The 13152-nt window shown below is 42.3% G+C and overlaps 1 protein-coding gene across 1 annotated transcript in view; it reads left to right on the top strand.

Annotated features, from left to right (window-relative positions):
• Window positions 1-13152, top strand: part of dst (dystonin) — a 110582-nt gene that overhangs the window by 82964 nt on the left and 14466 nt on the right. Inside the window, 22 exon segments of the mRNA XM_051960487.1 lie at window positions 2744-2905; window positions 3086-3256; window positions 3508-3674; window positions 4507-4666; window positions 4906-5232; window positions 5394-5478; window positions 6266-6507; window positions 6634-6840; window positions 6927-7046; window positions 7158-7265; window positions 7354-7572; window positions 7657-7860; window positions 8021-8252; window positions 8706-8932; window positions 9032-9154; window positions 9293-9394; window positions 10003-10104; window positions 10481-10654; window positions 10901-11056; window positions 11285-11482; window positions 12099-12227; window positions 12811-12981. Of these exon segments, the coding sequence (XP_051816447.1) occupies window positions 2744-2905; window positions 3086-3256; window positions 3508-3674; window positions 4507-4666; window positions 4906-5232; window positions 5394-5478; window positions 6266-6507; window positions 6634-6840; window positions 6927-7046; window positions 7158-7265; window positions 7354-7572; window positions 7657-7860; window positions 8021-8252; window positions 8706-8932; window positions 9032-9154; window positions 9293-9394; window positions 10003-10104; window positions 10481-10654; window positions 10901-11056; window positions 11285-11482; window positions 12099-12227; window positions 12811-12981 (3786 nt within the window).

Genomic DNA, 13152 nt, shown 5'->3' with positions numbered 1-13152 from the left:
AACATGTGCCGGAGCGGCTCTGAGCACAAATGGAGTTGTGGCAGATGTTGTCTGAATAATGAGCGGGGGCGGGGCATGAAACCCTCTGCCAGGAGGGTGTCTGTCAGTGCGAGGGGAGCGATGGGAGAGGAAGGGCAGGCTTTTTTGTTTATCTAGGAGTACCAGCTCTCCTCCGAACTGCCCACAGTTTTTTAGTAGAGCCTGCTGGATTTGTCTGTGGATATTTTCACTTTGCACTGAAGATTTTCCTTCAGCTCACATGGATGCTGTGAGGATTTCAGGGAAAAAGAAGCACTTTGGATCAGAGGAATAGTGATTAAGTTTTGGCATTGCACGGAGAAGAGCCTAGAGGAATAATTTTGGGATAGGTGACTGTTCTGAAACAAGGATTCTCATTCCTAATATGGAGTATAAAGCTGTTCTACAGTCCTAGCATCTGCTTGGGATTTTTGACACGTTTGTATTTCTAAAGCTTTAGTTTTTTATCTGGTAATTGTGTCTCTATTTTTTAAAAGAAAATCATGAGCAACTGTTGACGTCATCTTGAAAAATAGGTGGACATGTTTGATATTCATTTGTTAGTTTCTCATTTAAGAGAGAGGATACATTATTATTTTGCACACAGTCGCTTCTCATGTAGCTTGGTCACATTGTGCTGCTTTTTAAATCACTCCACGTGCACTAAAGCAACGTATACCTCAAAGGATTTCACTACATCCTTAATCTTTTCTTTGTCGTGAGGAGTGACAATTGTTTTAGCATGGGCAAACCGCTGAGCAGACCAGATTGCCTCAGACAAAACCCTTCCTGTGTGGGGAAGGGGGAGGAGGAGGACCTGAACATTGATGACTGCTATGTGCCCCAGAGATCTATTTATGACACTGTCCGGCTCAATGAGCAGATAGACTCGGGTTCTAAGGGCAGCCTTTCTTCCCGACACTTCACAGGCACCCTGCCCTACACTCACCGTACGTTAGACCTCAGCAGCCTGTGTGGAAATGGAGTTATCTCTCCTTCAAGTTCATTTGAGCTCCGGACCAGAAAACCTGCCATGCTGGATGAGCGTGCGGTTTATGATGGACTTAAACTCAACGGGAACATAGTTAGGGTCACAGACACGGTGCTGCCTAAGTCACGTCTTCAGGGAGGAGACAAGAAGGACCATCCTCATCATCGGCGGTCGTGGCGGACTTTCGCGCCCACAAATTTGTCTGAGTATGCAAGTCGCAGTGGAACGCTGTGCTCCGGAAGTGCGGAGAGGCCTGGGCTGATCAATGGCAGGAGAGGACAGAGTATGACAAGTTCACTGACATCTGAAGAGGACTCGGGTCTGTATAGCCCTACTGCTGAGAGGGAGCGACATGGCCACAGATCCCACAAAAGACCAGGACCTGGTACAAGGAGTTTCTCATCTTCAGAGGCGATGCATACGTCTGGAGACCTGAGAACCGGGCGGTCACTCAGCTCAGGGCAGGATGACTTTCCATTCTCTCCTGCGAAGGACAACAGGTCTCTTTACCACAGTAGCAGCTTGGTTCAGGATCCACGTCAAACAGAATCTGGTCTGGTGAAGCTTAATGAAAAGGATACACTGAGCAATGGAGAATATAAGTACTCCACAGGGAGGTCGTCCTTGGGGTCAGCCTCCAGAGCTCTCAACGACACCTCTGGATGGCGTTCTAGGACTTTGACGGACTACGATGAGCTGTCCACTGCTGAGCTGTTAGAGGATGTGTCACCTCAGGATGACTGCGATTTGGTCAGTGTGGTGGTGACGCAGCCTGAGACATACGGAAACTCTGTAACTTTACCCATAGACAGCCGCCAGCAAACAAAACCATGTACTGTGCAACAAGGAGCGTCCAAATACAGCATGGAAGAGCTGGAGGAGTTTCTGCAATCGCTGGAAGCCTGTCTGCCTAAAAGTTTACAGACATTCCAGCACGCAGGGGAGCAAGAGATCGAGGCCTTATTGAATGCCATCGCTGCATGCCCTGAAATGGACCCTACGGGTCGTTTCGCCCCACAGGTGCCCAAAAATAGCCTCTCCCTCTGTTTCCGAGTTTTTTCCTCATTAGCTGCTCCGGCACACGTTTCCCTTGATGATATGTCACTTTAGATGAGTTTTTCCTGGCTGCTGGATTGGTGTTTTTCTAACATATCTGATTACTTCAAGGCTGAATTAGGTTTTGCTCAGCAGTCCGGCCGGGAAGCTTGTCTGTGTGATTGTACACAGCTGTGCTTTAACTGTAAGCTCTGGTTTTCTAGAAGCTGCTGACTGGTTAGAGAGTTGTTTATGTCAGCTGGATTTTTAACACTAAACCTGAGCTGATGATGTGGCAATCAGGTCTTTGAACACAGAATGGAATAAGTTGTTGACATTATTTTGAACATTTTTGCTACAAAATCTAAATTAAATGCTCCTGTTTGACTTCAGCCAGTTTGATTAGTGTAATGGTCAGTTACACAAACAAGACATTTGGATGCAGGGACTATATTGTAACAAAGGTCTGAAATTGCAAATGCACAAAATGAGTAATATACCTAATTAAGTCTACTAAAAAATAACCATTTAATCCATCATCAAAGTCTTTGTTTTTTATATAATGAGCAGTAATTCTATAGGTTTCATTTGATTAGTATAAACTTTTCCTCATTACAAAGAATTTCAGCACTTAATAAGACTAATGACATTGTAATTTGAGCACTTATTTTCTTCCTGATTTGCTCTATTTGTCTTTAGGCTTTCCAGAAAGAGGACATTGACCCATTGCAGACACAGCTTCAAGGCATCAACTCCCTTGGCCAAGGCCTAGTCCAGAATGCTGCTAAAGGTACCAGCACTAAGAAGCTTGAAGATGACATGGAAGGTGTCAACTCAAAGTGGAATACCCTCAATAAAAAGGTTAGTTTTATAATATTATTACCAGTCTGCCTGTTTGATGTTTGCCTTTGAATTCTCATCATTTGTACAAAATATTAGCAGTGTACCGAGTCATTTCCTCCTACTTTTTGCTATAGTTAAAGGCATAGTTTAAATTGGCCCTAAACCAAGTGACATTTATATTTGCCATGTGTTCTGCAGATTGCTGAGCGTTCAGCCCAGCTGCATGAAGCCCTGTTGCACTGTGGGAGGTTCCAGGATGCTCTAGAGTCCCTGCTCAGCTGGTTGACTGATACCGAAGAGCTTGTGGCCAATCAAAAACCACCTTCTGCAGAGTTCAAAGTGGTGAAGGCACAAATACAGGAGCAGAAAGTAAGTCAAAATCGCATGATACGAATGCATAAACACACTGCTTTGGTCTTAACACCTCAGCACGAGAAAATCCACTCAACACTGACTTCGCCGTTCATCTTATTTAATTGACATCCATTGTTAAACTTGAGTGTGTGTACACAAAGCTTTTTGTTTAATGGACACCTAATTTGTGCCTTAGATTTACTGTTTTTCAGAAAGAAGCGCCACTATGGCACCCAATAACTCCCCCCTTTGTTTCCCTTTGACAGCTCTTACAGAGGCTGCTGGATGACCGAAAACCGACAGTGGAGCTGATAAAGAAGGAGGGAGGGAAGGTGGCAGAACTGGCAGAGTCTGTGGATAAGGAGAAGGTTGCAAAAGAGATCGAATGCCTGGGGCAGAGGTGGGACACTCTGCTTAAGAAAGCTGAAAACAGGTTTGTATAAACACCTCTAATATAAAACCCATTTTTCATGCACTGTTTCAGTGTGCTTAGGAATTAAATGTTACAATGCATTGTAATTTTTGCCCTTTTTTGGAACATTTTAACCTTGTTAAGTCTGTAAAACCCATAAAATTGCCTTTGATTGCGTCTTAATGAAATTTGAAGGAATTGTTCAACATTTCAGAAAACACTCAAGTGTATTAATACACTTGAGTGTTTTCTGAAGGTAATTACCTTTCTTGCTAACTAATAGATGTGTCTTATGAGTTTGTGTGAAGAATCTTAAGCTCCAGCTTGCAGTTGGTTCTTCTATTTTGTATTAATTAAACAAAAGAGATGTAGCATGTTTATTAAAGCAATATCATGTTATTAATAAGCTTAAAGAGTGTCTGTAGGCAGTTATTTTGTGTAGGTAGTTGTTTCCCTTCAGTTTACAGTCTTTGGCTATGCTAAACTAATTTCAAATTTACTGTTTAGAAATAGGAGTCGTCAGTCTTTAGGACAAACTCTTGACAACAAAGCAAATTAGCATACTTCTCAAAATGTCATGGTATTCCTTTTAAGTCTACAGTTCAAAGAGCAGTGATAAAAACCTAACTGAAAGTTTTCACACAGTTTTGCACCAACAAAGAAGAGACATTATGACATTAAATTGTTGCATGAATTTAATTCATTTATATCCCCAAACTGTTGCTGATATATTCCAATTTTTGATATTTATCAGTTGGTTTAGTTGTCTGGTTACTAAATAGTCTCTGTTTGTTCATTTAAATTTATGACAGTGTTTTGTTTCTAATCCACTGTTGTCACTGTCTTAATGCAGGCATAAGCAACTGGAGAGCATCTTAGTGGTCACTCAGCAGTTCCACGAGACTCTGGAGCCTCTGAGCGAATGGCTCGCAGCCACAGAGAAACACCTCGCCAACTCTGAGCCAATAGGCACTGAGACATCTAAGCTAGAAGATCAGATCACTCAGCATAAGGTAGTATCCATCATTTTACGTTAGAACCTCATGTTTTTGTTTTTGTAATGACACAGTCAGCTGTGTTCATCTGAATTCAGTTTTACTCATTTTGCTTGTGATTTTCACTTTGTGTTTTTCATTATTTCCCATTCTGCTTTTTATTGAATTTCAGTTTCACATTTTTGTTTCGTGTGTGTGTTTTTTCTGTTTGCGTCTTTTTTTGTCTTGGTCCATTTCCCATCATCCTCTGGGGTCAGGCCTTAGAGGAGGAGATTATGAATCACAGTAAAGACCTGTTTCAGGCTGTCAGTCTGGGTCAGATGCTCAAAACCGTCAGCTCAGTGGACGATAAGGAGTTTGTTCAGTCCAAACTGGAGACCACCCAGGCCAGTTACATAGAGCTCCAGGAGCGATGCAGGAGGAAAGCCGAGATGCTGCAGCAGGCTCTGGTGAACGCCCAGCTCTTTGGAGAGGATGAAGTGGCTCTCATGAACTGGCTGAACGAGGTGCACGCCAGGCTGAGTGAAGTGTCCGTGGAGGACTACAAAATAGACACTCTTGAAAAGCAACTGGCACAACAACGGGTACACACTCCTCCTCAGGCCAGGCATTATGTTGTCTTTTCATTTAAGTTGCTTCAATCATTTTTCAGTTCATTTTACCGATTTGCGTGTCATACATTATTTACATTGAAGTGTTTCTTGTTGCTCCCTATGGCTCTCTGATGTTGTGTTTTCCTTTTCAGGCACTTCAAAGTGATATTGACTTGAGGAAGAGAAATGTCGACCAAGCCATCGCTAATGGCGTGGAACTGCTGAAGCAAACAACAGGCACGTCTTACAGTCTCATCACATGGAGGGCAAACACTTCTCAGCAAATAATTGTTTTGTGAAGCACATCATAAGGTGGCTTGCCTTATTTAGGAACAGTAGGCAAAGTCAGTTTTCCATCTGCCAACCTTTTTTTAAAAAAAAAAAAACTTGATTTCTTGTTTGAAGTTGGATAAGGAGTGGTAGAAGCTACAAGAAGCCAGTTTGCTAAGCACAAAAACTGAAAACAGAAGGACACAGCCAGACTATGTCTATGTAATGATGTCAGAACCCACCTACAAGCAGCTGTAAATCTCAATAATTAACACGTTAACTTCCTGAAGTCTTGTCATTACTAATGTTTGGTCGCCGAGCAACTACTAAGCATTGTTACCTCACCTGGATAAGAGAGGTACATGTTAAATAAGATATATGGCGATAATTCTACTGTCTACGAAAGTGGTATTAAATCTTCTCAACTCTCATGAAAGCTTCTGACAGGATCATACAGGATGCACACATATTTATAATGATAATAATACTATCTTTATTTATAGCATCTTAAAAAACATTGCTTGTGTTTTGACAGATGAACTAAAAAAAGAGGATACTTTGGAAGAGAATTCAAGAAACAATGGAGAAATGTAATTAAATGTGGTAGAAAAATGCAGAATATAGAAAAATAAATAATAAACAAAGCACCAATTAAAAAGAAACCAAAGATGCCATAGCACAGAGTAAAATGGTCTTGGGCTGTACCGTAATGCAGCACCTATTACATTTATCATCATTTGCTTTCTATTCACAGGTGATGAGGTGGTCGTTATTCAAGGCAAGCTGGACGGAATAAAAACAAAGTACGCCGAGATAAACTCCATGAGTGACAAGGTTCTGAAGACACTGGAGCAGGTTCTGAGTCTCTCTTCTAAGCTACAGCACACTCATGAGGACCTGAGCTCCTGGTTAGAGAAAGCAGAGGCTGAGATAAACGCTTTTGCCGATCAGGAGCCAGTGGGCGAACAGCTGATTCATTCACAAAGCAGGCAGAAGGTAGAGCTTTTAATGTTTGTATTTGCCTTTAAATGGATAAACACCAAGTGATCACACTCTGAGAGCTGCTCTATAAAAACACATCTGTGTGTGTGTTTTGTGCGTGTCACGTATAATCTTTTGCAGGCCTTGCTGAAAGAGACCAAAGATCAGAAACCTGTGTTGGACAAGCTGAATGAGCTCAGCAGTTCACTCCTGGATCTGATCCCCTGGCACACTCGTGAGGGTTTGGACAAGCTGGTGACTGAGGATAACGAACGCTACAGAGCCGTCAGCGACACCATCGCCGAGCAGGTGGACCAGATCAACGCCGGCATACTTAAGTCACAGCAGGTAAACCAGAAATGTTCATAAACAGCCTTTTTTCTCTCATTTTGCATCTTTCTTTTCATTTAATTCATTTTCTTTGCTTTATTCAGTTTGAACAGGCTGCTGACACCGAACTCTCTTGGCTGACTGAAGCTGAGAGGAAGTTGCTGTCGATGGGCGAGATCAGGCTGGAGCAGGACCAAACCACAGCCCAGCTCCAAGCACAGAAGGTTAGCGCATGTGTGTGTGGATAGACACAGGCCTCCATTTAAACAAAAGTACAGTAAACACAAAGGTTTGTTTTGTGATGTTCGGCCAAACTCACTCTACTGGTTTTACAGATTTTCTCCATGGACATCATGAGACACAAAGATGCTGTGGATGAGATCGTGAAAACAGGAAAGGCCATTATGAACAGTAAAAACCCTGAGGAGAAAGAAGCCTTGAAGGTGAAAAGCAATATTTCAAATTTTACACAAGCAAGTATTCTTTAAGAAAATGTGTAAACATTCAGCGATCTTTTTGATTTTCAATCAGGCCAAGACCCAGACTCTCTTGGAGAAATATGGTGCTGTCAGTCAGTTGAACTCAGAACGCTGCCTGCAGCTGGAACGAGCCCAATCTCTGGCCACTCAGTTCTGGGAGACCTACGAGGAGATGTGGCCGTGGCTTCAGGAAACATTAAGCACCTTCAGCCAGCTGCCTCCACCTGCCATCGAGTACGACACACTGAGACAGCAGCAAGAGGAGCTCAGGGTAGGAAGGCGCCATGAGCAGATGGTTACAACACTTTCCTTTTAACGTTGAAACACTAAACTGAATTTGTCATGTCTTCTACAGCAAATGCGAGAACTGATTGCCGAGCACAAGCCCCACATTGACAAGATGAATAAGACCGGCCCTCAGTTACTCGAGCTCAGCCCGGTAGAAGGAGAGCCCATGAGAGAGAAGTACACTGCCTCTGATCGACTTTACACCAAACTCAAGGCTGATGTCAAGCAGAGAGCTGCCACTCTGGATGAAGCCATCTCCAAATCCACTCAGGTGAGGAGCGGCTGTTTATTATTTCTGTCTAAGATTTGATGTTCCACACGTCTCCTTTGTGGAGAAACATACACACACACACCATAGACTTCCCCTGTTGTCTTTATTATTGCATACACTGTAAATGCAATCCGTGGTGTTTTCTTCTCCCGTTTCTCAGTTCCATGATAAAATTGACCCCATGCTGGAATCCCTGGAGCGGATTGCTGAACGCCTTCGCCAGCCTCCATCCATCTCAGTGGAGGTGGACAAGATCAAGGAGCAGATTACTGAAAATAAGGCTGTCTCTGTGGATTTAGAGAAACTGCAGCCCTCTTATGAGACTCTGAAGCAACGAGGCGAGGAGATGATCGCGCGATCCGAAGGAGCCGACAAGGACATATCTGCCAAAGGTAGAATACACACTGCAGCATCTCATCTGTTTCATTTCATTTCGTTTTTGCTGTCCAATTTTTATAAGGTCCAGCAAAAACCTACAGGCTTTTTGAAGGTTGTAGAGTTTTCACTAAAACAGCTTAATCATAGGAAATGAGTAAAACTGTGTAATCATAGGTCAGCTGTAGCAGAATGTTAGGGGCGCACAATAAATACAATAACTGGCCATATCTTGATGGTAATTTTACTACTTATTAAATCAAATAAAATCTTTCTTCAATTATATGCTCAAGATCAATTGGATTTAAAGCTTACATGCTGCGGACTGTACAAGCTTTTCTCCAGCTGTAATTTCTATGCCACTAGAATTAAGAAAGAATAAACCAAGGTTTCTTTTTAAACCAGTCAGTCTGAATGTGGGGCATTTTTATTTGTTTTATTTTGTATTTATAACTTCTTCTCTGCCCAAGCTGTACAAGACAAACTGGACCACATGGTGTTCCTGTGGAACGACATCCAAGCCTTGCTGGAGGAGCGGGAGGCAAAGCTGCTGGATGTGATGGACCTGGCAGACAAGTTCTGGTGCGACCACTGCGCTCTCATCGTCACCATCAAAGATAGCCAAGACCTGCTGAGGGAACTGGAGGAGCCCGGAGTCGATCCGTCAGTCGTCAAACAGCAGCAGGAATTTGTGGAGGTAGAGAGATCCCTCAAATTACATGACTGAATCAACCAATGGGCAAATGAAAGGGATGGTGCATTTTTTTGTTTTAAAAATGCTTTTTAAATTCTGCAGGGATTTAAGGAGGAGATCGATGGACTGCAGGAGGAGCTTGATGTGGTTCGAAACCAGGGAGCAGAGCTTATGACCGCCTGTGGGGAACCTGATAAACCTGTAATAAAGAAAAGCCTTGATGAGGTAAAAGATTTCTTTAAAAAACATATTAGTTATTGCTCTCCACATAATTAACTGCAGTGATTTCAGTGGATCATCTATGCGGTTAGGCTATGTCAGCCACATGTCAATCATGATAAAGTATTCATCTTACATTTCCAGGTGAATTCAGCGTGGGAGAATCTCAACAAGACTTGGAAGGAGAGAGTGGAGAGACTGGAAGAAGCCATGCAGGCTGCTGTGCAGTTTCAGGATGGCCTGCAGGTACTTTGATCACTGCAACACAGTAAGACAGTTTGTGGTTAGAGGGTTTACCCTGCATTATTCTAAACTACATAGCTGAAATACTAACTGCAATTGTTTTTCACTGTTTTTATTGTAAAACTGATAGCAGAATATTGAGTACTTGTTCATCTAGACATATTTATGTGTTTTCAAGTAAAACACAGAACTCCAGCCAGCAAATTTTAAGGCTTTCAGATGAAAACACAGATTACATTACAGCTGATTTGAGTGATACAGCATTTTATGAGAGCCCTATTAAATTTTAAAACAATAAACACCAACTGCAGTGTCGTGCTATATTTGGCTCAAGCTAATGTGTGTAAAGTTCTTCTAAAATCTTTCCCTGATTGGAAAGGAATCCTGTTTTTGCTTAAGTTTACGTATCCTTTAAGCACTCATTTAAAGCAATAGTGTTTAATTTCAGGGCTTTTTTTCCCATTTTTAGTATGTATGTTTACTTAATTTGTCTGATATACAGACCAAGTGTAAGATTTAGAGCCTAACATGATACTAAATGTGAAAGGTGACTCCCCACGCACTAAGTTTTGTTTTCTTTTGGTAACAATGGTTTCCCTCCTTGTACGCAGGGTATGTTTGACTGGGTGGATATTCTGGAAAGCAAACTGGATTCAATGTCACCTGTAGGCACAGACCTGGAAACTGTCAAGCAGCAGATTGTAGAGCTCAAGGTACAGTCTGGAACATTTGTATATAAATAAACAAAGCAGAACTTGATTGCTGTTTTATCATGATTCATTTCTGTTCTGGCTCTTTTTTATTTATTCCTTTAACTTCACTGTGATTTTTTTTATTGATAGAGCAGCTGTATCGCACACCAGCTGTGTTTATGTTGAGTGTCTGATTCACAACACACCCTAGTTGGTGTGTGTTTTGTACAGATACAAAAGCTCCATAAAGATAGCTTTCATAAAGTAGTCACATCTGCTTTGATGTACAATAAGACAAATCAATCTCCTGAAAGCACAAAGCTGATATTGTCTGTATGGCTGTGTATTTCTGTTGGCTGATTGGGCGTAACACTGTTTGTGCTGGGGTTTTTTTCAGGAGTACAAAGGAGAAGCGTACCAGCTACAGATTGAGATGGAGCGTCTGAACCACCAGGCTGGCCTCCTGCTGAAAAAGGTGACCGAGGAGGCCGACCGCTGCGCAATCCAGGAGCCCATGTCTGAGCTCAAGATGCTGTGGGACAACCTGGATGAGAAGATCATCAGCCGGCAGGTCAGAAAAGGGGAACAAGTAGAGAGTTAATGCAAAATTCAAAAGCTGAAATATTGATGGAGATTTTTAAATGTATAAAGAAAGCTTGGTTTGTGGAAAACTAGCAGTTCTAAGAATATAAAACAGCTTCTCATGAGCTAGAAACGAGCTCAACAATGGCTTTAACAGGCTGTGGAATGTGTTCTATGCATGTCAAATGCTTTCACTCACTGCAGTGTCTAATGTTTTAATCTGTTATTAATCCAGCACAAACTGGAGGGGGGCCTGCTGGCTCTGGGCCAGTTCCAGCATGCACTGGATGAGCTTCTGGCCTGGATGAGCCACACTGAGGAGCTTCTAAATGAACAGAGAAAGGCTGGAGGAGACCCCAAGGCCATCGAGATCGAGCTCGCCAAGCACCACGTACGGCAAACCTCCTCCAATCTTGTTTTTCTTCTGACAAGCAGCTTCTATAAACAACCGCACTTTACCGCACATTTGATTTAATCCATGAAAATAGAACAAGACAGCAGGAGGTTAATCCCCTGTTAGTGTATACTTTAGCCCCTAAGTATTGATCAGCACAAATAAATATTTTCAGTCCATCCATGAAGATTTAGTGACGTCCTTTGTGCTGCTTCTTCGCTACAGGTTCTCCAGATAGATGTGTTGGCCCACAAGTCGACTGTGGAGACGGTGAACAAAGCCGGCAATGATCTGGTGGAGTCCAGCGCTGGAGAGGAAGCTTCAAGTCTGCAGAGCAAACTGGAGAATCTGAACCAGAGGTGGAAGGCAATCCAGGAGAAGACGGAGCAGAGGAAGCAACAGCTGGAAAGTTCTCTGCTTCAGGTATAAAAACATCACTGTCACTGCAAGTTGATGTGCATGTGCCTCATTTATTGAAATTTATTGCACAAAAAATTGTGACTCATTCCTTTCTCCGTGGAGAACAAGTGTGTTGTGTCAAAGTCATAAAGTTCTGTCGAGAGAAGTGATTACTGTCTTTTCCCCCCTCCTCATTTGGTCTGCATCCTGTGGAGTTGCTATTCATAACTTTGACACCTAGGGGAGTGCTTTGATGTGAGGAAGGATATAAGAGGCAGAAAGATCGCTTGGATTTAAATTTTTACTGAAGAAATGGTTTCATCAAACACATAATCTGCTCCATTTCAAGAGGGTTTTCATGGATAAATGTAAGAAGTATTTTAAAAAGATCTACATGCCAGAAGATATGTTTCTAAAAGGTACTCAGTAAATGTAAAAAGTTCAAATCTAAAAAATAAGTTAAATGAACAACAACTGTTTCTATTATAAACCAGGCTTTATCCTGGTGAATATCTAATGTTGGTAGCTAAATGAATCTAAGGAATGAATGACTCTGACATCCTCCTCTTGGAGCCATAGGTTGTTTACAATGAGTGTGTGTGACACCTTTTGTCCTGACTCAGGTTGTATTGTGTTGTAGGCCCAAGGTTTCCATGGTGAGATAGAAGATATGCAGCAATGGCTGAAAGACACAGAACGTCAGCTGTTGGCATCAAAGGCTGTGGGAGGCTTACCAGACACGGCTCGGGAGCAGCTTAACGCCCATCTGGTATGTGTTTAACAGTATGAAAGGCCGCATACAGATGGCAAGCTTGCAAGGAGGTGACTATGTCTTTTCTGTGTTTTATCCGAAGTGTGAAAATTAAATGACATTGCAAAATGCACTACTTGCTTCACCCCGCGGAAGATGACAAAAAGCCTTTTAAGTGTATCAAATTGATTTGCTTATGTCTGACTATAATGAATTTGGGAATGTTTTCCTTCTTTGTTTTTCTTTGCTGTAATGGAGACACTTTCACAGCGAGCTCTCCCTGAAGGAGCACTAGTGGTGGTACTTCATGAAGCCAAAAACAGAAGAATTACTTGGAAGCAGTAACTTTTATCAAATTAGTAACATTATACTTTTTAAATGTTTGTGGGAAACATGCTTCTGAGAGTTTCAGCATGCGTTGACATGCTCTTTGTTTTGCCATTTTTGGGTTAGATTTGGACAGACCATTGACAAATCCATTACATACACTTTGAACACTGCAAAAAATTCAAAAGTAAAAGTAGATCTGTCTTAAAGTGTAATTTAGTCTGTTTGACGAAAGCATCGCTCTGCTCATTCCGTTGGGTCGTTTTTCTTGTAGGAGTTGTGTTCTGCCTTCGAGGCAAAGGAGGAGCTGTATCAGGAGCTGCTGAAGAAGGGTCAGCAGCTGCTCACCATGACGCCCGAGGGTCCAGACAGCAACACCGAGCAGGACCTCAGCAACCTGAAGGAAAAATGGGAGTCAGTGCAGGCGAAGGTTGCGGAAAGAAAGGTAGAGAGTCCCTGAATGGCTTTCACAGCTCTTAGCTTTATAATTCACCAGTTCAGGTCTTAGGTCACAGCGAAAGACCGCTGACATACACTTGAGCCATGACTCTGCGGTTGAAAGCCTCTAATCCCAGTGCTGATAATGAATGGTGTAAGGACAAAGTGCTGGCAAGGA

The sequence above is a fragment of the Acanthochromis polyacanthus genome, chromosome 15 (genome assembly GCF_021347895.1).
Source record: "Acanthochromis polyacanthus isolate Apoly-LR-REF ecotype Palm Island chromosome 15, KAUST_Apoly_ChrSc, whole genome shotgun sequence".
In the NCBI taxonomy this organism is placed as follows: Eukaryota; Metazoa; Chordata; class Actinopteri; family Pomacentridae; genus Acanthochromis; species Acanthochromis polyacanthus.
Note: the sequence above shows the minus strand (reverse complement) of the source record. Positions and strands in the feature narration are given on the sequence as shown.